The 26,709-nt window shown below is 35.6% G+C and overlaps 1 protein-coding gene across 3 annotated transcripts; it reads right to left on the reverse strand.

Annotated features, from left to right (window-relative positions):
* Positions 1-3,497: 3,497 nt before the first annotated feature.
* ING3 (inhibitor of growth family member 3) lies at positions 3,498-26,709 on the reverse strand. 3 transcript variants are annotated; one of them, XM_060155998.1, is made up of 12 exons: positions 26,568-26,709; positions 26,247-26,318; positions 23,578-23,678; positions 21,616-21,681; positions 13,276-13,372; positions 11,374-11,445; positions 10,417-10,536; positions 10,007-10,065; positions 9,212-9,405; positions 7,714-7,906; positions 5,346-5,384; positions 3,498-3,809 (listed from the first exon to the last, which is right to left on the reverse strand). In XM_060155998.1, exons 1-12 carry the CDS (start codon positions 26,593-26,595, stop codon positions 3,693-3,695), a joined length of 1,158 nt encoding a protein of 385 aa, XP_060011981.1. In that variant the 5' UTR covers positions 26,596-26,709; the 3' UTR covers positions 3,498-3,692. The 3 variants fall into 3 exon arrangements, 2 of the variants coding, with proteins under 2 accessions (XP_060011981.1, XP_060011980.1); XM_060155997.1 differs by having other exon boundaries at positions 10,007-10,164; XR_009541807.1 differs by lacking the exons at positions 3,498-3,809; positions 5,346-5,384; positions 7,714-7,906; ... (1 more) ...; positions 10,007-10,065; positions 13,276-13,372.

Here is a 26,709-nt window from a genome sequence, read left to right on the forward strand (position 1 = left end):
CTGAAGAATTTATTATTAAATCTCTTTCAAATAAACATTTTACTATGTCTAGGTTTCCAGGAATTTGTTAGCAAATAAAGTCATTTATCTTATTTATTAAGTTAAAATATTGACTTAAAAGATATACACGACTTACTACTTTAAAATGGAAATGGCCAGAAGGGGGTATATCTCTTCCTTATTATCAAACTTAAGTTAAACACAAAACAACTTTCAAGTCATTTCATCTTTTAATCACTTTAAACTTTTTCTCTGCAGCAAAATCAAAACATGAATATTAAGATCCTGGTTCAGAAATTACAATCTGTTTTAATAATTTAGATTTTATCATCTAAATAGGGGAATCTAAAACTCTTGACTAGCAATTCTGATTTGTAGTTTCAAAAATTGGGAGAAAAGTTTCACCCTAAATTTAGAATTTTTAAGCAACTTCCAAGTTATAGACTAATTAATTTTTGCCATCTCTAGTTTATAATCTCAATAAGAAAAGTGCTATGATTTCACTAAACTGTTAAATCATAAAGTATTTAACTGACAACATGTAAATGCTATCACTGCTCCTATTGACAAACAATTCCATGGCCCAGTGTAAAATGCCCACGAATAGACTCTCGCTTAGCTCTCCAGCTCCCTTCCCTGACAGCACATCTTCCTAACCCATGTCCACTCATTCCGGACTACTTTTAAATTCCCAGAATGTTTGCGGCTCTAGAACAATTTCACCTGCCTGGAAAACCTTCCCTGCTTCATCTGTCTTTAGGAATCAGTTCAAATGATATCTCCTATGTTAAACTTCCCAGTGTTCCTAGAATACTTTGTACATCCATCTATTACAGCACTTATCAAAATACAGCAATTACTTGTCAACATGTCCATCCTTTCCCACTTCCCCCACCAACATACACACACACTCTCACACACATACGCCCATATACACACGAATACCTTCATCTGTGTATTTTCAACATCGAAGTGCTTAACGTTTAATTACAAAAGTGAACATTTTTGAGGATATTCTTTTACTCGTAAAACCCATCTGTTGAAAGATTTTTTGTTAAATGTGAGAGTTGAAGGAAAACGCTACAACATCTACAAAGAGAATCTTACTCCTGGCAGTACATTAAATATTTATTTTTCTAAGACTAAAATAATTAATTAATTAGATCAAGAAGACTATTTCTGAGGTCTAAGGGCAAAGAGCACTAACATTGCACAAAACAAAGATGGTTAAAAATCTAAAATATGTGGAATTTCTTTAAAGGAGAAAAGAGCAAAAAAATGAACTGCCCTTAACAAGAATGACTGTATGTTTATCAAACACTCAGCTTCATTTAGGCATTTAATTAAGCCATTTATTGCTTCAAATGTGTCACCATGAACATTGTAATATACACTCCACAGCAGTAAGGCCTCAATTTTCACCACCTATAAACTGTGAACCCACATTTGGATTTTTTGTGCCACCAACTGTTACACAAGTTTTGTACAACAAAGATTTTGAATGTGTATATTATAATACCAAAAATGCTCATATACTCCTTGATGTAAATGTCACAAAGAATATTAATCGCTGGCCACATTTTTTTTTTTGTTTTTGATGAGGTAGTTCCAAGTTTGGCCCATTGTATAGATCTCAGATATGAACAGGTTCTACCCATTACTAAGTAACTGCACAAAATTTTGGTTTACTTCTTTATACACACTTCATAAAATATTAAATGTCTGAGCTTAAAATTTGTCGAAATGTTTTTCTGAGTGATTTAGTTAAGTAGTGGAACTCACACATTGAAAGGGGCTATAGCAGCTGGAAATAGGGATGTTTCTGACTCTGACAAGGAACTTTCTCTTAAAATAAGGCTGTACATAAGGCTTTTTCCCTTTGACCAATTCCTATAAAACAAATCAGTTTGGAAAAGTCATTATATACAGATTAAACAATACCACTGAGCATCTCCAGGCAACATGCAATACTACATTATATATTATTTTTTAAAGGTTTATAAAATCTCCATGAAAATACTGAGTATCACGAAATCATGAGTACCCACAAATGAACCTAACTTAGTCTTATGGGCTGTCCAGTTATAAAATCAGACTGCAGCAGCTCAGAATTATGGAATCTAGAAGCTGGAAAGAGACCTCTGAAATCCCCTATCTAATCCATACCCTTTGGGTAGCATTGCATAGATTTCATAGTTTTCTGTATAAGTTCTAAGAGGCTCATAAGTGGTTTTGATTAAAGCAGAAATCTGATGGGCCCAGTAACTTTCAATATAAAAGAAATACAACATAATAAGTATTTCTAACGTTTTAAGGATTTTTCTATCGACCAGACTCGATATTATACCTTAAATAAAACTTCCACTATGCAAAATTTATAATTTAAATAGCACCTATAGAATAAAACCTTAGGAGTGCTTTAGAGACATCCTGAAGCCAGTGTCACCCTGGTTTAATAAGGCCCAGAGTGATTAAAGATGTGAATTAACTGTCATACCAACATGTGGTAGAATCAAAAAGAGAACTGAATTTTAAGCTCCAATCCAAGGGTTCTCTTTACTTACGCTGGCCACACTGCCACAAGTCAGAACAACTACAATCATTATTTTCATTTTATCTGCTGTAGTTAGACTTCTTTCATGTCCCTTAGACTGAAGGAAAAGTCAGGGAGATGTTCTAGAAAAATACATGTGCATTTCAAATTTGCATTAAAAATGTCTTTCCCTTATTTTCATATCACAAATTCCAAGCATTATTAAAGAAATAACAGATTACGCAGCATTCTGTGTCCTGGGTCTCTGTCCTTTTTAGATTATGAACATCGGAAGTTAGTTGGAATTAAGAAATTTTCATTATTAAGTGTGAAGTATAAATACAAGTAATTTTTTAAAAACTTTATTTTAACACCTAATACAATTCCAATCTTAAGGATTACTTGCACAAAAAAATAAACACATTTGGTATAAAAATGTATCACTTAAACACCCTTTCCCCTCAGCCCCTCCCCCTCCCACCCTCATGAACTGCACTCTATCTGGATGCAGAAACATATAAAGACTAATGGCACAGATTAGTTTTTACCTACAGGAATTTCTGTTTATGTACCCAGGTACTCTAGAGGACACCAGCCCACTTTATCACATGAACCATTTCCTTCAGCCCGCTGAATTTAGTTTCACAAAGAAACAAAGCTTATTATAAAGGCATTTAAAAAACCATTATCTTAAATTCTTTTTAGAAGCACTGACTTTTTTTTTGTTTTGCAACCATTTATATACAGTGTTACGTAACAGCTCTGGAGTACAGTACATGCAGCAGAACATACCTGTTGAATATAAAATCCTTTTCTTAAAATCTTCATCGTTGGAATTCTTTGAAGTCTAAATTATAGAATGCCCATTACTTGGAGAAAATGGTTGAGGAGTACAAACGTCTGCATATGTTGGCCACTGAAATAATCCAAGGCTGACTGGAATAATATTCAGAGCACAGCAGGAGTGCATAAATAATTTACTTACATTATTAAAATACAACCCATAAAATTCAAGTTCAAGATCTTATAGGATTGTCTATGTAAATCCTTTAAGTGGTTGCCTGGAAATGCATTGTCTCTTCTCTCTCTTTTTTTCCTTTTTTTAAAGTCCTATATAAAATGTTGGAGTTTTTTTCTTTCTCAAATGAAACGACCACCCTTATTTGTGCCGACTGCCTCTTCTTTTCATGGCAGCAGTGCACTGTGGACAGTACCATTTTCCTTTTGGTGCTTCTGTCAATCCAACACATCCATAATGGAACCATTCTATGGGGCACTAGAAAGCAAAAATGCAAAGAAATAGTTCTTAGTAAAAGATTATGTAGTATGTTAAAATATGCCCAGCAGTCTAAATATTAATAATTAGAGCCATGGAAACAGAACTTTGACATCTAGGAGCTGATTTGTTGTTCATTTAGTCCAACCGGTAAGTTTCAGAGATGAGGAAATGGAGACACAGAAAATTGTGCATCTTTGTTAACTCTGAGGTTCATGTAACCTACTCCCATAATCTTAAATAATGAACACAAATTCCCTAATTTCCGTTAAGCTGGAGAGTACACTGATACCAACTCACAAGACAAGAAGAAGTGAGATGGGTCTCTCACATAGGCGGTACATGTATTTTAAAGATTTTATTTAACATTCAGCCTTATTCATTTCCTCATAAAGTAGAACAAGCTACTTGTAATTAAGACATAAAGGATTGCCCTGGGTTTCCTTTCTGGTGTATCTATTCCTAGATATGCAGAGAAAAGGAGTTCCACTGTGCAATATACTAAGTGGTTCTACACTTTCACAGAAAATCTTAGCACTTAGAAGAGCACAACTGGGAATGAGAGGGATCAGAGAGAGTATGACAGAACTATTCACAGAATTCTCATCCCTCATTTGCACTAAGCGCCCCAGAAGACAGTTTACAATGGTCTTCTTGAAATGGTTTTGCAATAATCACAAACAGCCCACAGTGGTTCTGCACAGGGAGTGGAAGGAAAGTCTTTCTCTATGTGAACGTGTTGTTGGGAACCTGGCAGGTCAGGAAAGCACACATTTTCATGAGCCAACCCTGATCAATTTTCAAATTGTTTTAAAAATTTTAAACTCTTATTATTAACCTTAGGATCTTGACATTACTGATTAGTCCTCTTTAGAATTCAGGGTTCAGTTACCCCTCTGGAGGAAAACATGGACAAGAGGGGGCTGAGCTGTGTGACAGTTAAGAAGGGAGTGGAAATTACTAGACAAAAATATTCTCAGCATTCAAAACATATCTCTAACCCAAATTAAGCTTCAAAGAAAATAAATAGGAATTCTTTTCTTTCAAACCTTCTTTATTTTTTAATATCAGAAGTGGCTCTTATCAGCTGACACTAGCAGAGTACCTTAGGAAATACTACACTAATAGGAGAAAAATAACCCCCGTTAGAGCCTTCACCTTAGCACCATGCTTCCTGAAAGAATGTACTGTTCTAAAGTTCCAATTCTTCACTGTGATAAGTGAACTGAATTCTAGCAAACACAGCACTCTTTGGCAAAAGGGGAGGAGGGTGTTTCTAATTTTCATACAACGTAGCACCTTTTGAGAAGTATAATCTGCACATAAAACTGTAAAATTAGCTTTAAAAAAGTTAAAACAGGGAATACATTAAGGCATACTATCCTATTTGGGGGAGGAATACTCTAGCATTATTATAATTAACATAACTTCAAACCTGTTTTCTTATACTGAGAGACACAGTAAACAAAAAAGTACACATTCTAGCAATAATAATCTGTGATTTTTCATTCCTAAATAGAAAAATTTAATACTTACATCTTGGTTATCGCAGCCCACCATCTCACCATAGGATACCTAGTTAAAAGAAAATTAAATATTTTTGTTATGACTATATAACAAGCACCTATGATACTGTTAAGAAAATAGAGGGAAATACACTGAATATACAACTGCATTAAGAAACAGGGCATATAGTTTTACACAGTTTACAGTTTTTTTTTCTGGAAGGTTTTTTTGGGACTGGGATGTAGGGGGAGATACACAGAAATTATGTACTCTTTGAAAGTCTGCAAGAATTTGTTCTGTAGACTACCTCGACAAAGGAGCCAACTTTTTGGGTGGTTCCTTTTATAAAGATTTTAAGTTTCTTTCTTGATTATTTACATACTTAAGTTTTTTTTTTACTTTTTCTTGGGTCAGGTTAGGCCATTTATATTTTTGCAGTCAATAGCCCATTTCATTGAAACTTCTGAACTTATTATCTATTTATTATATGTCCTTTCTCATTTTTCTTTTTGCTGTTCTTCACTAGCACTTTACAGCACGACTTCCTAATTCCTGAATTCATTTAAGTTCTCAATGAACTGAATACGTTTTCAGATAGAGTTTATTTTACTAGATGGCACACTTCCTGATTGCATGAGTGAAAATACCTGTTTGCGGTTCTATGCACATGATGAACAACTTCTCTGGGTAACAATTTGTGGGGGTGTGGGGTAGGGGCCGGGGGGGCACTTAGATCTCTCCCTCAAAGCTCTACAGACATATTTCATCAACTTCTAGTTTTTAGTGTTATAGAGGGGAAATCTAGGGTGAATCTGATTTTGTTCTTTTGTAGGTAATCTACCTCTACTGCCAGGATATTTATAGGATATTCTTAATCATTAACGTTAAAAAATGTTTATCAGGTGACAGCAGAACTAGCAAACTCTTAAATGGCATATTCTTAAAAATTAGACTGGCAACTCACACTGTTAAACACAATATACTGCAGACAGATTAAAGATTTAAATGTGAAGAAATTAAAGCATATCAACAGATGAAAACATTTAAAAATCAAGACACATTTATAAGGGGTAAAGGGGAAGAGGCCTTCCTAAGGATGTAATCCATGGCTGAATTCATAAAGAAAAAGACTGACAGTCATTACTACATAAAATTGGAATTTTAGAATTAAAAAACTAAACCAAGCAAAATATTTATATGTGACAAAAATGATAGAAAAAACCAGCCAACACATAAAAGAAGAAATCAAAATGGCCAAAAAAATCCAATCTTACTACTAAGGTAAATTGAAACAACTGTGTGATTCAAAACTATCAAAATTGGTACATGGTTTTTAAGAGAGAATAAAATGTAGTGCTGGACAGGGTTTAGGAAACAGGCATATTCATCAATTTATTAATTTTGGTAATAAATTTTAGAAGATAATTTGGTAGTTGGTATCAAATATTTATAATTTAATTTTAATTCTAAAGGACTGTCCTAGAAATTAGATGTATGAAATGGATTACATAAAAAATGCCTACCATAATGTTATTTGTAATTTTTAAAAAATAAAACCACTAAAATAATTTATAGCTAAATATTGACTAAATAAGTTACAGTACAGAGTATAACAGATAACTGTGAGAAGAAAAAAATGACAAGAAAAATCATGTTCAGTACACATGATTTAGTGAAAAAAGCCAGTTACATAAAAGGACATACCATGATTCCAACTGTCAAATTCAAATACACATACACCTATGTGTGTATCTGTGTACATATGTATTATGAACTGAATGCTTGTGTCCCTTCCCAAAATTCATGTGTTAAAGTCTTAACCCCCAATGTGACTGCCTGTGAGGAGAGGATAAAGGTTAAATGAGGCCGTAAGGGTGGAGTCCTAATTCAATCAAGTTGGTGTCCTTATACGAAAGGAAGAGATACCAAAGCTCTCTTTCTTCACCATGTGAGGACTCAACAAGAAGGGGGCCGTCTGTAAGCCAGGAAGAGAGCCCTCACCAGGAACACAATTGGCCAGCACCTTAATTTTGGACTAGCCAGCCTCCAAAACTGTGAGAAAACAAATTTCTGTTGTTTAAGCCACCCAGTCTGTTGTATTTTATTATGGCAGCCTGAGCAGGCTAAGACAACATCCATGTGGGGTACATAGTAGTAGTACCTAGAAATGTTTAATTATAGGTTATATCTGAGGGCCGAGATTATGGATGACTTATATGTTTCTTTATACTCTTTGTATTTACAGCAAACACGTCATTTTTATAAGAAGCAGGAGAAAAATATATTAAAGAAGCAAAGGTATTTTTAACTGGAGTAAAAAGAACTCTTTAAAAATGGAGTAGCTCTTTTTCCTAATTTATTCAGATTATGCTTTTATAGACCTATGTCAGATTTTTACCTGATTACAAATGCAGTATCGTGGTTCATTTGGGTCATAAGTCCAATCAACCTGACTGTTCGAATCAGATTCTGGTACAACTGTTGTCTGTTGAGAGATTTCTTGTACAACAGTTGATGACGAAGAACATGATGATAAGGAAGAAGAGGAGGAGGAAGATGATGACTGCTGGCTTGAAGACTTGTTGTTGTTTCTGAAAATAACAGTATCAGTTTTATTTGCTCAGCATCCATAAGAAGTTACCTGAAAATAACTTCTAAGTAAGTGGTATGATATGAAATAACATTAAATGTATAAATTAATATTTAACACTCAAATAATCTGATAAACAGATTTAAAAGCACAATTGTTTAGAGCAATAAAACATTTTTCATAACAGTTTATTTTTATCTGAGATTTTTGTTTTCTGGAGAGCAAATATATTTAAATGAAATTTTTTCAAAATATTTCAAAGTTTTTAGAATAAATTTTTAATCAGTTACTACTTACCATTGATTTAAATTGTAGGTAACACTTTTAAGAATTAGTATTAGTTATGGCTACCTTACAGACATTCTTTGTATTTTTAAGCAAACTGAATACTCTTCATCAAAATCTAAAATACAAATACACAGAAGCATTTGATGAAAATAATCATGACCATCAACTGACATGTGAATACTTACCTGTGTAGGACAGGAAACAAAAAGTGTTAAAATTCACAAGAAATTTACCATTATCCGTATGCTAATAAATTTTAAAAATGCAAAAATTTATCATCGGCAGTTATAAAAAGTTTGGGTCATTAATGAATTTTTAAGATATTTAGCACTTTTGTGGTAATTCTACATTGATCATTCTTTTAGAGATTTAGTCACAGGAAGTACAGGAACCCAGAAAATACAACATTTACTTGCAGAAAATACATTTAAAGAATAAATTATGATAAAATTATGATACAATTCTTTTGACCGAGCATTTGAACTTTCACTATGTATGAATACCTAACATATGCAGGTACTTTGGAAAGATGGTGCCAAATGCTGTTCGGTTTTTATATAATCATCTTAAGAGTCTCATCTACAAAATCTAGGGATATTTTCATAATTTCAATTTTGGGGATGTAATACCAAGAATTAAGACAACTTGCTCTTAATCAAAATGAAGAATCTTATTTAAAAAAATTTCCAGGAAACACATGACAAAATAAGGTGTTATAAGCAGAAAAAGTTTCATAAAATGGTTTATCTTAATGAACAAAAGAAAGTAAAAAGAAGTCATTTATTAATAAACCCAATTTAAGACTCTAGAAAAATTACGGTCTCTTAGCACTTTTTAAAGACTTCATCCCTTTCAAAGTAAGTCAGTGTGAAGGAAATGTCATGTCTTCCCACCTCCCCAAAGTTCACCCTGACCCATCATATCATGCTGCCTTTGTTTAATATATGGAAGCCCAGCTGGATGCCAGGTAGTCTGCATACTTAGTAAAGGTACGGGCTACTGTAGCAATAAAACTTACTTGCTCTTTCTCCCGCTCCGTGAATCTGCTGCGGATGAGCTGGCGTTCTGTGTCAATGTAGTCATGAGCGCTGAAGATGATGAATAGCCAGCTGCTTCCCTGGGCATGGAAAACTCTTTTCCCAGCTGAAAGTCATTATTTTTAAATGCTTCATAACTGGCTTTTAAACTTGATGTTCTTCGTCCCTCTTTCATCTTAGAAAGACATTCATTGGTAGTATTAATAAATATAAGTATGTATATTTTCTTTTTCAAGTCTTACTAGTTACAGCATTATTTTGGCTTATCCAATATTATTTTGTTTAAACCATTATTTTCATCATTGTAATTTACGCTATTTTATGTAAAGATTTAAGATCAGTTTTTACCTAGTTATGAAGTAACTGCAGGATGGGTATCTTAAGGAATACAGATAACCAGTACAGAAGTGAACAAAGTCAAGGCAACCTACGTTCTGAGGCTATAGAGAAAGCCCTGGAACTGGTAGAAAGAATAAAGTATAGTCCTAGCAGGTGCTGTGGCTTACAGTCAAGAATATGGGCGTCATGAGCAATTACTATGAGAAGGGATCTGCATGAGGTTGTATGAATGTATTTTTTACTTTTCATTATCAATCAGGGAATTTCTGCATATTCATTTCATTAAATAAAATGTCAGATATCATAAAACTATGATTTAAAAATGAAACTTTACAATGCAAGAAAACTCTTTTTGTTCCTATCTAGTTGTTTCTATTTGAGTTTGCCAAGGATCCAGACAAAATTTAACATTGTTTCCAAACCTTTTTCCTTTTTACCTGAGCTGTAGCTTGAACTGCTTGAGCTGCTGCCATGGTAATTGCCCCTGCACCAGTTCCTGAAGACAAGGAGCCAATATTATAGGATGCCAGAGGCTGGGAGGAATTCACATTGTAAGCATTGTTAGAAGAAGCTGTAGAATTATTATTTCGACAACCTGTATAGAATTAAAGAAGCAATAAAAATGGTTAGAGAGAACATAAAGTTAGTGAGCTTAAAATATATTAGTTCTCAGCACAGATATAATCACTAAATTTAAAATTTTCATCTCACATTTTTACTTCTTTCTTCCTATCGTATACTTTAACCAGGTAAAGAATCTGTATAATTAATCTTAATTGCTGTCATTTCCCTTTAGTTTAATGCAAACAAAAAAAGAAAACAATCATATTTAAGATAATAAACTTACCTAGCGTATTTTCCTTAGAGGCATCTGATGTTAGGGTAGATAAAAGAGCTTCAGATTTAAACTTCTTTTCAGGTATATGATCTGTTGTCGTATGGTGAGAAGTTGGATTATATTTCCTTTCTGAATATAAATAAAAAATTCAATTCTTTAAAATTTTAGAGAACTATAGACAAGGCATAATATTGTACTCCATCTGGTTATAAACTGATACAGTTATGATCTGAGTTCCTCATGGAATACAGAACATTATGTTTTCTGAGAAGACAGGACAAACAGAACTCTCTGTGTCACCTGTTTTAGTAAGAGCAGACTGCTTGGACATTTAAAAAACTTTAATAGGAAAGTAGTGAAGACAACCCATGATACACCATGGTTTCACACATAACATGAGGCGAATTCTGTTTTCAAAACATTAACTACAATTTAAAATAATTTTCAATCAATCTTTCTTTCATATCAAATTGCTCTGTCAAAAAAAGGCACCGATACGGTCATCTAGCCAGCTAGCATCTGACTAACCATTCATTTACTCACTAACTCACCAACCATTTGAGACTTTATTATAAGCCAACAGTAAGCTAAAAAATTGAAAAGCAAGGATAAAAAAGACAAAGAGCCCACAATCAAGTAGTTTACTGTTTGGCTTAGTTCTAACACTCCCTGGAGAGAATCAGGTATCTGTATGTAGTCAGTATACACTGCTACTAGTACCACATGTTCTTCCGCAATGAATTCCAGGGAAAACAGACTACCTGTTCCCAAATCAAATATGCTATTCCCAAATGAAGAAGATAAATCTGCCAGTAATTGCAATGAAAAAAAATACATCTCACAAAATAAAAGGGGAGGATATTCGTTTCTCAATTGGTTGTGTAAAGCTAGTGAAAGAGAATACATAGATAATATAATGAATTTTTAATTGTCTTTAAAATTTTAGCTGTCCTAAATCAAACTTACTTTCCACTGGAGTATGTGAGTGAGCATGGTGATTGTTCACTGGCTGTGAAGGAGTATCTAATTCCAGAGATCCTAAAAAAAAAAAAAAGAGAGGCATAGAGATATACCACGAGATATCGCCACAGAACTTCTTTACACATCAATCAAATACAGGCATTCTGTACCCTTAACCAGCAAAGAACTGGCAAGCTCTGATGCCTATGCCTGTATCATTTTAGTCAAACACATTAGAGGGTCACCACTGCCAATTTTACCCTGAGCCAATCTGATCCTCTTTCTAAACAATAAGTAACCTATTTTTCAATATTCACCTTAAGTACAAAATGGGTCAAAGCACGCTAACGTCTGAGTTAGGGAATTCACGACATTTGGTACAACATAAGTGGATGAATGGGTATTATAACTCCATTACTGATCTGAAAAACTCAACCTAGAGTTACTGAGCTGAAGACCTTTTAATGGGAGAGTCTAAAGTATTAGGCAATGGGACATTACTATATGAAAGAAAATCCTTTGATCATTAAAATGACATGCGATAGTAAAGACTTCCTAAAAGAAGTTAGGGATTTTGTTTGTGAAAAGTGATGCATAGAATCTCTACCGCCAAGCTTTAAAATACTTTTAAAGAAATTTCCTGGGTTTATCTTGATCCCTTGAGATGAAATTATGGCAGGGCACAGGGTGGAGCAATTTTTATAACTTGATCTAATTTACTTTCATATGTCTGCGTCCTTACAGAGGATGCTTCATTACCCTTCCTGCAGTACTGAATAGGCATGGCTTATTGCTACTCATAGCTACCATCAGCATTTCAAAAAAATAAAATAAAATATTTTATTTTGCCTCAAAATACTTATTATCTTCAGATAGGGTCCCCCTGGAATAAAAGTATCACAAATAAATAAGATGATCATCTAAAATGATGGATCTATTTCTGAATACAAACATGCAACTATGGGTACCAAGATGGATTCATGTGTGGTTGCTGCCCTAGTTGACATCTAGTGAGTATATAAACAGAGATATATGTAACCTAACACTCTAAAGAAACCTTTCATCTGTGTGTAGAAATAGGTACATGTTGCTGTACCGATTTCTTGCTGTTGAAATGCACCAAGAAAAGAGATGCTTGAATCCTTTAATTAAATTCTACTAGAAATCAGCCATAATACTGACTTGATTCAACTAACATTTAGTGAGTGCCTACTCTGGGCTTAGCACAGCACTATCTGATTTTATGGACGTTATCTATTTAGGCTGGAAGAGCTAAATTAGTTAAAGAATCAGAGCTCATGTCTCCATTTTGGGGAAGTCTCCTGAGTTAAACCCTGGAAGTGATAAGAGTAAATTATAGCAGGAGATCAAGTCGAGTCTTGCAGAGAAATATTAAAATGGTTTCTTGCTGATAAGAGAAAGTTTAGGAAAGACTTCTTGAGAAAAAGAGGAAGTGTTGAAGAACTCATTAAAATCTTTCTTAGTAACACAGCTGAGGGAAAGCTTTAAGGCAGTCCTTAAGAAGAAAAAATAACAACCTTCCTCAACACTTAAGTGCATAAACTGGCAGGGCAAAGTCAAAACACGTAATGCCAGATGGCTGACTTGTTTCTAGATGGTTGTATTCCTTTAAATCTTTGTTCCTACCACTCATCTTACTAGCATATATCCATGTTAAAAAATGGAATGACTTAATACGTTATTTTCATACAGAGTGAGTGGATGATATATTATCTCTCCAAGTATCCGTGACCCAAACAGTCCAACTGCTGGGGACCAAGCTATCCCACCCAGGTGCCACCGTCCACCAAGGAGCAGCACCTGAGAAGCCTCTGCGGGACGTGTGTCTCCTCAATGATGTGCACATGTACTGTCCAACATTGATGCAAAACTGTAAAGTTTACTTACGCCTCTCTAATATTTCTGTAATTCCAGCATTATCAGCTTCCAGCTCCATTTTAAACTTAGCCAGTTCCTGATCCAGCTTTCTCAAGTGTCGATCTACCTGTTTCAAAGAAGATCAAAGATAACCACCACAATTTGGGACACTATTAAAGTGTCAGTTTAATGAGGAAACCTAAATCTTTATTTCTTTTAGCGCATCTGCTTTGTATCCTTGAGCAAGTCAATTAACCTACACTGCAGGTTTTTAATCTATAACATGAGGGTGCTAGGCTAAGTATCTCCGAAGTTTCCTTGAATAAATTTTAAGTTTTAAGAAACCAGAATCGCAATTTGTTAGAAAATGTTTGGAAGAAGTAGGATATGAAAAGTAAAGCAAAGATGGGCGGTGGGTGGTACAGGAGGGTTGGTAACAGTTCTTAGTATGCCCTGCAATTACTTTTAGCCTAATCTCCTACTTATAACAAGGCCATCCACACTGCCAGACCATAATAACTGTCACAGTAAGGAATGAAAGATCCTCAGTCTACAAACAAAGAGGCTCCTATATTCTATACATACATTTCTCTAAGGCAGGAGAGTGGACCATTATACTTGTAAACATTTATGTAAAGAGTTGAAACAAAAGGGTTTTTAGCCAGAAAATGCCATTCCACAAAGAGCTTGGTCAAAAGGGTTTTATTGTGGGCTTCCCTGGTGGCGCAGTGGTTGGGAGTCCGCCTGCCAATGCAGGCGACACGGGTTCGTGCCCCGGTCTGGGAGGATTCCACGTGCCGCGGAGCGGCTGGGCCTGTGAGCCATGGCCGCTGGGCCTGCGCGTCCAGAGCCTGCGCTCCGCGGCGGGAGAGGCCACGGCAGTAAGAGGCCTGTGTACCGCAAAAAAAAAAAAAAAAAGAGTTTTATTGTAATACTGTTGCCCTTGGTTAAGGTGGCAAAATTGTATTTTCTCATTCACCTAGAGATCTTTGGACTGATTTCAGAAAATTTTATGACACCTCAAACTAGCAACAAGTCAATGTATTTTTAAAGCTTAATATTAAATTTTTTCAATACTTATTCAAATTTACTACTTTGAAGTGAAACCAAAAAACACCAAGTCTTGAAAAATATTCATGTCACATTATTGTCAACATCTTTCTTTTTCAAACTCTAGTTTCCCTCTTAATCACTGTTATATTTAAGAGTAACTTCCTCACAAATGTCAAAATGCTATGATACACCAGAGGGCAAAAAATTTAAATAAGACTTTCGATTAAATAATGTGTATCTAAATGAGGGAGTGGGGAAGAAGAGTAGCAAAAGACAATTTGCGGGTGTTAGATGCCACTAATGTGTTTGGTGCATTGGAAGGTTTACGTTTTCTAGTCCTTGCTCTAATCTTTTGAGATAGGTTATTACTGTCTCGATTTCATAAGTGAAGAAACTAAAGCTCAGAAGGGTTAAGCAACATGCCCAAATTCAATAACTAGTGCATTATAAAAATGAGACTTAACTCTGATCTATCTGTAATAGATTGTGCTTCACTGTTTATACCTAACATTGCCCTCTGAACTTCCGCATGCAGAAGCCAATTTTTTAACTCAAAGTAATAGAATTCAAATTGAAAAAAAATAAGACTATTGTCTTATTATTTGTATTTTGTATATTAACAGTAATCATTGGGATGCTGGTTTATGATTTTTCAATAATTCAAGGCCCAATTTTCCTTCCATCTTCACACATAATTTTTCAGAGCTTGGTAGAAGTTGTAATTACAATATTTAAAATTCTATAGGGTCACGTATTATAGACACATGCTACTATTCAAAGAACCTGCAGGTAACTGAGCATCCTTTTTAATGGAAACTCCCTTCCAATAATAAAGTGTGAACACAGACCTGTTATTCAAGAATATCTCTTACATTGTCAAAATTTAATCTCAAGGGAAATCAGAAAAAATACTCATATCTAAATTCCAAGTCTACTTAATGCAATGAAAATACTCCACCGCCTTTCTTATCTACAACTATACTACTAATAAATATTGAGTTCCTATCGTGTGCTTGGCACTGGGTAAACAGAGAATACCTGAAGAATGAGAGAATCCCTGCCTTCATAGGAATTAAAATTTAGCTGACAAATCAAGATTTATGTAAGATTTTTAACACAGTAAAGGTATAAACAAACAAATAAAAATCTCCTAGATGTAAAAAATAAAAAACAGCGAGAAAGGGTGAGAAGTAGCACATAAAGAAAAAATATAATATTGGGCTATTGTAGACAAAGGAATTATGAACGAGTTAGATAGTGAAGAATGGATTGTTTTCAAACAGGTGGAAAGGAGTGATAATTAAAGAACTAAAGAGTGTATAGAGACAAGAAGACAAACAGAATTCTCAGAGAAAAACAAAGTCTGGTGTGACCTGTCATAGGGGCAGACAGTATAGAGAGGAAGTGTTAGAATCTCGGTTGCGGGCGGGGGGGGATCGAGGTGAGATGAAGAAACCATACATACCTCCCTAACTCATTCCACCCCTGAATTTAAGAATTGCTTAATTATCTTTTAAGATAGCACTAATAATGTTTATTATACCTGAAAACATGGAAATAATGATGGAATTCCCAATATCAGATAGTTCAGAAAAAGCAGTGGAACCCAAAGAGTTAATAACTCGAAAAACTGAATTCACAATTAAAATAAACAGATACAGAAAAGCCTTAACCACACTGTGGTGGGGAGTTTTGTAAGGGAGCTTTCAATCATTCCCACTGGTAGGTAAAAAAGATTATAAACTGATTAATATTATAAGCAATTATCAAACAATGAGAATTCTTTTTATTCGATTCACCACTGCTGTACTAAATCAAATTAGGAGTTGGAAAGAAGTTGACCACAAGATTTAACTTAAGCTATAAAGCAACAGGATACTTAAACAGTATTAAACAGCAATAGCAAGAGCTGCACTGAACGTATCTGAAACCTATTATTAAGTGCATTCCCTCTACCTACATGATTCTGAATGGGTAAAGCACCTATCCTAGCTGAGCTCCATAATGGCCCCCCAGATATCAGGTGAAGCAAGAACCCAAGTTACCGTACCGCTCTACAAACACCTGACCCTGTAAGACTGATTTATAGTGGTAAAGAGGGTACTGATCCAATTGAGAGATTTTCCATTAACCACAGATTTCTAACACAAGGCCGACCACAGAGTCTAATTATTGATCTGCTCCCCACTTAATGTCAATAAATGCTAGCCACAAAAGGTCCTTATTCTACAACCCTAAATCATATCCTACAACGCCAAATCATAACTTCTTTAAATTTAGTGTCCTTTTTCTGACCTTTACAGAGACAAAGGAAATTCTGTCAACATTATTTGTTAATATATTCATGATCATAAAATATTTAAGTCACCCTTGGCCCCTCTGCATGAAACAAACAAAAAATCCTGACCCTTTAATTATTTTTGCATAGAGCTGTAATCCTTTATTCTTTCTCTTTTGTCTCTCCCAGTTTTCCAATATTCAAATTTTAAAATGTATCACTTGATGGACTCAAACTGAACTGAATAAAGCTTTTTAAAAGTTTTTCCATGATTTTATGGCTTCCAACACTGTCAAATTCTAAAAGTTAGATGTCAAGTTTGCCTTTTCACAATGAGCACTCTGTCTACAAGGTTCTAAGTGGAAATCCATGGTAATAAGAGAGAAATTTCTATCCATGAAAAGATCTAGTAATAGGGAATCAGGAGGGTAAACTGGGGAATAAAAAGGAAACATGATGGCAAATCATTTCTCTGATGGTAAGTCATGAAAATGATTCTTCACATCCTGAATTAAATTTAAACTAGATGAAAATTTGATCCATCTTTAGGGTGAATCAAATACTTAAGGCCTTAGCACATAAACTACATCTAATCATTCTCCTAAAAGACAATAAGGATAGGAGACAAATCAAAAGGTCAAGCTCACGTAATATATTTCCTTAATTAGAGTATCGGATGAGGAATTCTCAAATTTATAGGTAAAATGTGGGCCTGAAATATAATCATCTCAGGAATAAACCAGGATATAAAAAAGAAGCAAGTTCAAGGGTATTTAGCGCTGTAAGAGGCTGCTAAAACCATTCAAGCATTAACCAAGAGCTCAAGCTTTATCAGCGTATATATAAATCACCTTTACTAGGTATTGTAATCTAATGTGGCCTTATGACAGTGACATCTGACTGAGGAACACCAAAAAGTGTTTAAAGCCTATGAACATCAGGATTCTGGAAGGAAATTATTTTAATAAGATAGATGTTTTTTTAGTCTGTTAGTCAAATTTCACTAAACCCTCTTAAATAAAGCGTCAGTTCGTTCCAATGAACCCCTAGTTCCACAAATTTCTTCATTTGTGGATATTTATGCAGTCTGATTTTTTTCCTTAATAAATGAGGTAGTCAGTACAGTGCTGGTCACAGGAATAGAAAGCTTACTATTGATTTTAAAAGTAAATAAAATATTTTAATGAAAATTAAATACTATGCTATAGAAAACATTGAGGGGCAAAATCAAACACAATTATATACTCAATTGCTGTATCTCAAAACCTGTAACAATAATACCTGCTTACTTGACATTTCCATAATAATATAATGTTTAAGCAAAGCCATACATACAATGTCCTCTAAGGTGTGTCCCACTCCTCTGTTTAAAATCTTTCACTGGCCTCCCCCTGCTCTTAGACTAAAAACACTGCTTCATCGGCTTTTAGGCCTCTGCCTGCCCCGCTCACACCCTCTTCTTTCCCACAACACACCAAGCACACTGGCCTCCTTCCTGGTGCAACCTGTCAGTCTACCCAAGGAGACTCAGACACTGCACCTCAGACACTGCACTTGGTCCATCACCTGCCTGAAATGTTCTTCCTTAAGCCTGTCACATGGCTGTGCTCTTTCTCGCTTTCCAATTACTGCCTCAGGTGTCACCTCCTTAGACTACACTCATCCTGACTAGTAGACTCTTAAAGCCTTCCCCAGTGACTCACTCTTTCCCCCTCTTTCCACAATGTTTATTTCCTTCACAGCACTTACCAAAATCTCCAATAATCTAGTTTGCCTATATTCATTGCCTGTCTGTATCATTACTGCCCATCCAGCACCAGTTACCATGCATAGTTGGAGATCTATAAATATTTGCTGTATGAGTGAAAGTTATACTCTCCCACTAGGTAGAACTGTATAAATACAAGTACCATTGTTTACTGGGTAAAGGATCTATAAATAAAAATTACTGTATTTTTACGCTTACACTATATCCTACCTATTCACCTCTGAAGCACAGGGCCTTCTAAGCTCTCACCTGTTAAATGTTATAGGAATTTAATGAGGGTGCATAATTGATTTTAACATTTTAACAATTATTTATTCATGAGAAGTGATGCTAGTGAAGAAGTAAAACAAGAAGACTTAAGTCTTAATACAATGAGTTCCAGGGCCTAGGAATTCTAAGATAAGAGCAGACTCAGAGGAGAAGTTTGAGCTTGAAGAATAATTATTGCATAATTGCTAAAACTAAGCATACACATGGAAAAGTAATGGAGAAATGTTTCTCAGCTTGGGTGGTGAGTGTGGCGGGGAGGGGGTAAAACTGGCATCACAACAATGCTTTACCGTGTGGCATTTGGTCTCATCAGCCTCTGGAGTTGGGGCTGAAGATGAGAAGAAAACTACCTTTACATGCGAACCACTGAACAGAGTAAGAAACAATGCAGGTCAAAGACAGAACCCTTCAGAACAGCAACCGCTCTGAGTGATACCCAAGGAGACTGAGAAAGGCCACAAAGGTGGGAAGATAATAAATTAACATATAGTCTCAAGAAGAATGGATTTTATATTAAGGATATCGTGGTCACCTGGAATAGCAATGGAATCTTTAAAAAGGAAGAAGTGGAGAGTAACAAAAAGAAAAGGGGAGGGAAAGAAAGGGACAGAGATAGGAAAGAGTAGAGAAAAGACAAAAGGCAGTCTTAGAAATAAATAATGGGGGACTATGGAAAAAAAACAGGTTTAACTTGGCAGAGCTGAAAGGGAAGCAGTGGCTTCAGGAAAGTAGAAAATTTGATAGAGAAATGAGATGAAGTGAGTTTTTTTAAAGAGCGAGTGCCTACTATCTGCCAAGCTACGAGCACTCTGTGTGTCTGTGTGTGTGTGTGTGTGTGTGTGTGTGTGTGTGTGTGTGTGCGCGCAGATATAGATAAGAGATATACAGAGACAGATATAGACATATGTATATAGATGTATCTATATTTGTCTCTATATCTCTGTCGAAAAAGAGAGAGAGAGAGATTGATTCAAATCTTCCTTTAAGGCACAAATTAATACTGCTATTTTACAGATAAGGAAACTGAGGTTCCAGGATTAAATAACTTTTCCAAAGTCTGTCAGTGAAGTAGCTGAACTCACGTCTGCAAGAATCCATTATGGGTCCTTGCTTTTTATTACATTCATTACATTGTATTAAATTTAATACATCACTTGTTATTCCTTCAATCTCTAGCCTAAATAACCTATCTCCCTCAAAGAAGTTACTAATTTTTATTTTCATTCTGTGTTTATCCATTACCTCTGAGTGAAATGCTTTCCCCTCAATACAATACCTGAATCCAGGCCCCCGAGGCTCTGAATAAATTCTGTTCAAAACTCATCTCATACCCTCCAAGAAATCAACAGTAACTCTGCTTGACTTAGGTCAGTCTTTTACCAGATCCCCTTAATACCCAACTGTATTAATCTTTATTTGTTAACATGTTTCTATACAGGCTCTCCACTTTACTTATGGGCATGTCTCTGTGGGCATGTCTTCCCAACTAGTTAACAGATGCCTTGAGGACAGGAGCATTTATAGCATTTACTCTTCATTCCTCCATTGTACCCACATAAAACTCCATTACACCAAGTACACAGTGGATGAAGAGTGTGGTTTGTAAACAAGAGATGGATACACACACACATTTAAAAAGCATATATTTGTTATATATATTTTTTCTAAATGCATGAAGTACTTTTAATAAAGGTGTAAAAAGTAGTAAAGTAAAATATAAACAAAAGATTGGAACCAAAGAGCTATATGATTTAAAAAGCAGGTAGTTTCTAAATAAAGATTGACACCTAGTCACTACATATGAGAAAGAATGTTTTAAACAAATTAGTCCTGGATTCAAACATAAATGTCTTTCTCTATGTTTATAGACCTAATTCAAGACCAAAACAATTTAGAACATTTTTTGGTTTTCGTTCCACAGTAAATCAAGCCACCAGCCCACTCTACCCTCCTTTAGTCAGTATCTTTAATGAAACTGTTTTCAGACTAACTGTATGAGCAAAAGAGTCTAGGTCTTTATATCCATTAAAATATTTTCACTATGTAAAAACAATTAAGCATTTTCTGTGGTTTTACATGACAAATGCTTTCTAGTTTAGTATAGCATTCACAATGTATCCCAAATGGGATATGTACCTTTTATCTGTGTCATGCACACCAATGACATTTATATTAACATGTATCTGTTCAGTAATAAAACTGTATCCACACAAGACTACAAAGATAAGATATGAATCCATATGCTAAAGTTAATCAAAAGTGAGCATTTGTCTTCAGCTTTAACTTGCTTTGAGAGAGAATCAGAAATGAGTATTTCCTAAAGTATACACTTTGGGAGAAGATGCTTTACATTAAAAAAAACATAATTATACCAATTTGAGAAATATTGCATATATCTGTCTTCTTGGTGATTTCAATCTTTAAGAAGTGCTGCTGCTACTGTAAAAAACCCTCTTTTTAAAGTTCATTTAATCATGTTTCCCAGTTTTGCCACCTGTGCCAGTTGCTGAGTGCTATCTACTGACGTCAGTTAATAGACAGCTGAGTGCTATCCATTAACACAGATTGAAATAAGTCTCTTCTTCATTTTAATCAGACTACCAAGAACTATCAACATAGTACTCTTACGTGTATTTTGTCACAGAAACAATCTCAAGATGATTTATCAGGCAAGTAAGCACACTCCCTTAAGAAGGTAAGGATTAGTATAATAAACACCCATTTTTGTTAAAAAAAACAAAAAAAGCCTAACATCAGCTACAATCTTATAGCAACGTAGATTTGGCTAAAATATAAGGTTCTTGACCTACTACTGACTGTGGACTCTCTGGCTCTCTTCCACAAAGAAACCAAAAAGTAGACACTGAACTCTGAAATTAAATGGGATCAAGAGAGCAATAATTCAGTTTAGTCTGTTCTTCCTATTACATATAAGCCAACACCATTTAAAACATAATCCATAATTCAAATACGGCATAGCATGCACATTAACTTTACTTACCAAGTCATATATCTGGTTTGCCAACTGTACCTTCTCGTCTGCATCCTCCAAAGCTTTATAGTAATCCTGAATAAAAACATTCGTGTTTCAAGAATAAATTAATAATTTAAAAATATGCGTATGCAGGACATATAACTGCATTTTTCATTATCATAGCTTGTTATCACTGTCAGTCATTATACATTAGCAATAAAAATCCAGTTAGGGATAGGGTGGGAACGGGGTAAGATTAGAAATTTTAGACAACAGCCAAGGATTAAAGGAAGATGTTCAGAATTCCTAGAAAAGATATAAATAAAAAATAAATATCATCCAAGTCTAGCCTCTATACTAGTACAAGTTATGTGAGCCAATGAATAGTTCTTTTTCTTCAAAAATAAATGTTATTTAAGATGTAAGACTTATCTAATTTGTAAAGAGTATTTATGCTAACCATTTTTACAACTTGTTATAAAAGCAACTATTGAAAGGATTCTGACCTGCATGTCCATTGTTTCCAACTGTTCTATAATTCTCATTTTAAGCTAGGTATCAATTCGTATAATCAACCAATATTTTAGATTTCTCCCCTGTATAAAGCAAATTATTTTTTTAAAATTCTATGAAGTTCCATTAAGTATCAGACTTTTAGGGTATATCCAAGCCGTGCTACCCCAAAAACCTAATAGGATAAAGGCATGATGAATGACTTTAGGATGCATATATGTGAAGTCTATACTCACACACACCTGGGCCTCCAGATATCCTCCAAGTCAGGACTAATTCTATAAAAGATTCTGAAGTTTTTGCTCCTAACAGAAATAACATTCCCCCCATGTGGTAAAATAAACAACACAACTAGTTTTCAAATTTCTTTCTCAGTTGATTCTTGAACAATTCTATGAAGGTTGGGGGTAAGGGAGCCATTATTACTCAGAGGTATTAAAGGACCTGTCCCATGTCACACAGTCAAATGGCACAGTCATGACCAAACTGAGGGCTTGTGAGTAGTTCTTCCACCGTATCCCCAAATAAACTAAATCACACCTTTAAAGCAAACCTTGAGGGGAGAGCTGATATCCATTCTAAACTGGAAGAGAGCTCTAAGTACTATAAAACTAACAAAAACTCAAAGAATTCTGTATTTCTAGGACCAACTGATGTACAAATTAAGAGTTTTAAACTAAATATTTTTTAAAGATCTTTTCAATTCTTAGGATTCTGTTATTCTATGATTCCACCAACCTAGGTACCTAGCAATATATAAAATATGCTTCAACGTTGCTAATTTTCACCCCAGTATGTGGCCCAAATTGGAAGACAATACACATTTAAAGACAAGGCAACTTTAATTACCTGTAACTACAACAAAACAAATTAAAAGAAAAAATGTACTTTTTAAATGGTTTTGTGACTCTCTAATGAGTCACTAATTATTGAAATAATTTTCTAAATTACCAAGATGCTTCAATGATTAAAAATTCCTGGACTTCCTTGGTGGCGCAGTGGTGTGGAGGACAGGGTTCAAACCCTGGTCCGGGAAGATCCCACATGCCGCGGAGCAACTGGGCCCCTGTGCCGCAAATACTGAGCCTGCGCTCTAGAGCCCGCAAGCCACAACTACTGAAGCCCGTGTGCCAAGAGCCCGTGCTCCACAACGAGAGAAGCCACTGCAATGAGAAGCCCACACACCGCAACGAAGAGTAGCCCTGGCTCGCCACAACTAGAGAAAGCCCGCGCGCAGCAACGAAGACCCATCACAGCCCAAAATAAGCAAACAAATTTATATATAAAATAAATTCCTATACCTGAAGCTCTAACATTTAATACATCATTTTTAATTTTATAAGTCACGTTTAAATTCTAAAGAGCTATTGATAACTTTCCCTCATTTTGATATCCCCCAAACTATTTAATTTTAAAATAGCTTCCTCAGAGGGTCTCAAAAATTCACAGATAAATCATCCAGAGTGTTGAACATACCTTTTTAATGGATGCCATTTGCTCTTCTCTCCACTCCGGTTTATTTTTCTTTGCATTCATGAAGAATTCACTGACTCTTTGTTCTAGCTGATCCATTGCATCTAGGACATAACATTTCATACTTAGATGACCAAACTCATACACTGAATATACATGCTTTGATGTGAAGAAAGAAAAAAATATCTGAGCACATACACTGTTTTACTTGGTCTGTAACTTAAATATGTCATGTTTTAATAATGTAAATATATGGTGCCTTAATTACCTTAGTAAAAAAAAAGCTACAATTTTCCCTACTGACTATTTTTGTTGTTACTTCTAAACTTCCAATAGTCAAAGTAGTCAACAATGTAGATAGATTCTATACCATAGCTGTTGAATAGTATAGGCTTGGGGTCAAAAACTAACAGTATAAAGTCAGCCAAATATGCTGAAACACGATTTGTTATTGAAATCACCACTTGATAATCCTCTCATTTATTTCAATAAGAAAATGTGATAAAAAGGTTTCAACCTCTTGCTATATACCATTAAGCACCCCATCATCTCATATCATGACTGAACGTGGTAGGTACAATCATTTATTCACTTGACGCACATTATTATTTGTTCTAGATAAGTTTTTCCTGAAGTGTGTGCTAAGAATAGTCATTTCATTCTATGTCTGCTAAAAAAGGAAAAATAAATAAAAGGGATTTTGTTGCTATGTAAATTGAGGAAAACTGTTTTACTATACTGTTTTGGAGATCTGCAGTGCATAATAGTGCATTTCCTAACTTATTTGACAAAGAGATATCTTTTGTTAATCCATAATACCTATTCACTTTAGATAATTCTAATTATTGTAAAAAATGCAAGTTTAAAAAAACCTCTAACTTACATTATCAAGTCCAAATTGCTAGAGGACTTAACATTTGTAATGAAAGCATAAAATAACAACTTCCCTTTATTGAATGCCCACTTCGTATCAGGTACTAAACTTTCTAATTTATCTGTATTTCTTTTAATCCGCAAGACAGTAAAAATCCCTCAGAAGTGGCGATGTGGTCAAGGCCAATGAATAAGTTAGTAAAGCCCTAAAATGAACTCAGATCTGTCTGATGATAAAATCTACGTTCAATCCTGTAGAAAACACTACTTTAGCAAATATTTAGCATTTCAACTACATTAAAGTTAAAATGAATTTCGTGAGCAAGCTGGAGAAACAACACACAATTCAGACTTCCACACTGCAATCCACTGAACAGAAGGTGATTTCCGTGATGTATCACCTTGTATTATGCACCACATAAAACCGACAGGAGGCTAAGAAAAGAATATTCACGAACACTGGGTATGGAAGTGTGTGTGGCATGGTGGGGCAGAGAAGCAGGGGCGGGGGGGCAGGTTCTTAGCTACCTCAAGACTCCCGCACTCTGGAATGTTGTTTTCTGATCGCTTTCCATGATACTCCTTTCTTCCCTATCATACCCCAAAACCCAGATCTTCCCCCATCCCTACTTTTCTAAGAAGAAAACCTGTCAGCACAAGAAACTTATCTCAATCCTAATTCTATGTATACTCCAAACATAGCTGGTACACATGGGATCAAGAAACATCTGCAGATACACCCCATGAAGGCCAGCCATTAATATTATTCAAACAATTAAGGAGTACTTACATTTCTCCAAACAAAAGGAGTGACACAAAGCCAACAAAGTACACTTGATTATACATTTTAATTATGTATCGTATATTTCACATTTAAAATTTTTAATATAGTATCTCTACAAGATAGTTGGAACAGCTATATTATATTCATTTCACAAAGGGGGAAGGTGTGTGAGGTTCTTTCAGAGCATGATGGACATACATTTGGTACTCAGCACTGTTTTCTTGTTTCGAAATTTTGCTCTAAGTATTTACCTTGTTATCTCCAAAGGTATTTATTCTTTACCCTCTCTGAATCATAAACTCTTTAAAGAAACTTCACAGAAAAAAAAGATCAAATAAATTAAATACTGTTCTATGAAAGAGCAAGGTTATTTTGGGGAACACGTCTCCGGACTACCAAGCTATAACTGAAAGAAGAAAAGTCAAAATTTTTGTTACAGCAGACAAGAAGCTTTACAGTGAAATTTTATTTACTTTCTTATTTTGACTGAGAAACTACCATATTGTTGACAGTTGAGAATGTATCCTTTAATGTGTAACTTTTCAAATGCGACATTCCAAGTTCACCAGGGTCTCTAAAGAACTACATATAACCTGTGCTTCTATGTGTTGTCCGCTCTTGAATTTTGATTAGCATGAACTTCAACAAAAATATAAATGCTGAAATCTATGTTCTATACATGAAGTCTCAAGTCAAAATCTTCGCAACATGTATGCCGACGTGCACTAAAACATATCTATATTCTCAACGAAGGTATAGAAACTTTTATTGCACAGTCACAAATTCGAGAAAGGAGCACACGTGCTCTAATGCCACCTTCTCTTGTAAAAGCCAGGAGAAAATTAGCGTGGGAGACAGAAGAGGCAAGATTTGGCATTGCCGGTTCTTTTGGACAACTCCTTCTGTACTAGCGAGTGAGCCGGAGGAGAGCCAAAGAGCAGAGTCGCTGGTGTCGATGGCAAGTAAGTCTGGCACTGAACGCGCGCAGCGAACAAGGGCAAACGCGCCGACTTACTCTGCACCTGCAGGTCCATCTCGCGCATCTCGGTGAAGCGGTCCCGCAGGTCCATTGGAAGCTGCTCAATCACTGTCAATGGGAGAGTCCGTCAGAGGGGCGGGGCCAAAGGCGAAAGTACGCGCATACGTCGCTACGTGCGTGCGTGCGTCGGGGGGGGTCGAGGGAGCCGGCAGCCCACAGCGAGGCTGCCAGTTACCGTGAGAAAGAAACATCCCCCGCCTCCCCCTCCCTCCCGCCATCCCGCCAGCCCGTCCACTCCCGCCCTCGCCCGCCCGCCCGCAGGTCCCCAAGTCGGGCCCGCCAGTGCCGCCCACTCACTTTCCAGATAGTCCTCTAGGTACAACATCGCGGCCCTCAGAGGTGGGGGAGCGAGGGGGTCCAAGGGTTTATTTGTGTCACTCGCTGTCGCCGGAGTTTTGTCCCTTCCAATATGGCGCCTCCGCTAGCAGCGCCCGCTCGG

The sequence above is a fragment of the Lagenorhynchus albirostris genome, chromosome 8, assembly GCF_949774975.1.
Source record: "Lagenorhynchus albirostris chromosome 8, mLagAlb1.1, whole genome shotgun sequence".
NCBI lineage: Eukaryota > Metazoa > Chordata > Mammalia > Artiodactyla > Delphinidae > Lagenorhynchus > Lagenorhynchus albirostris.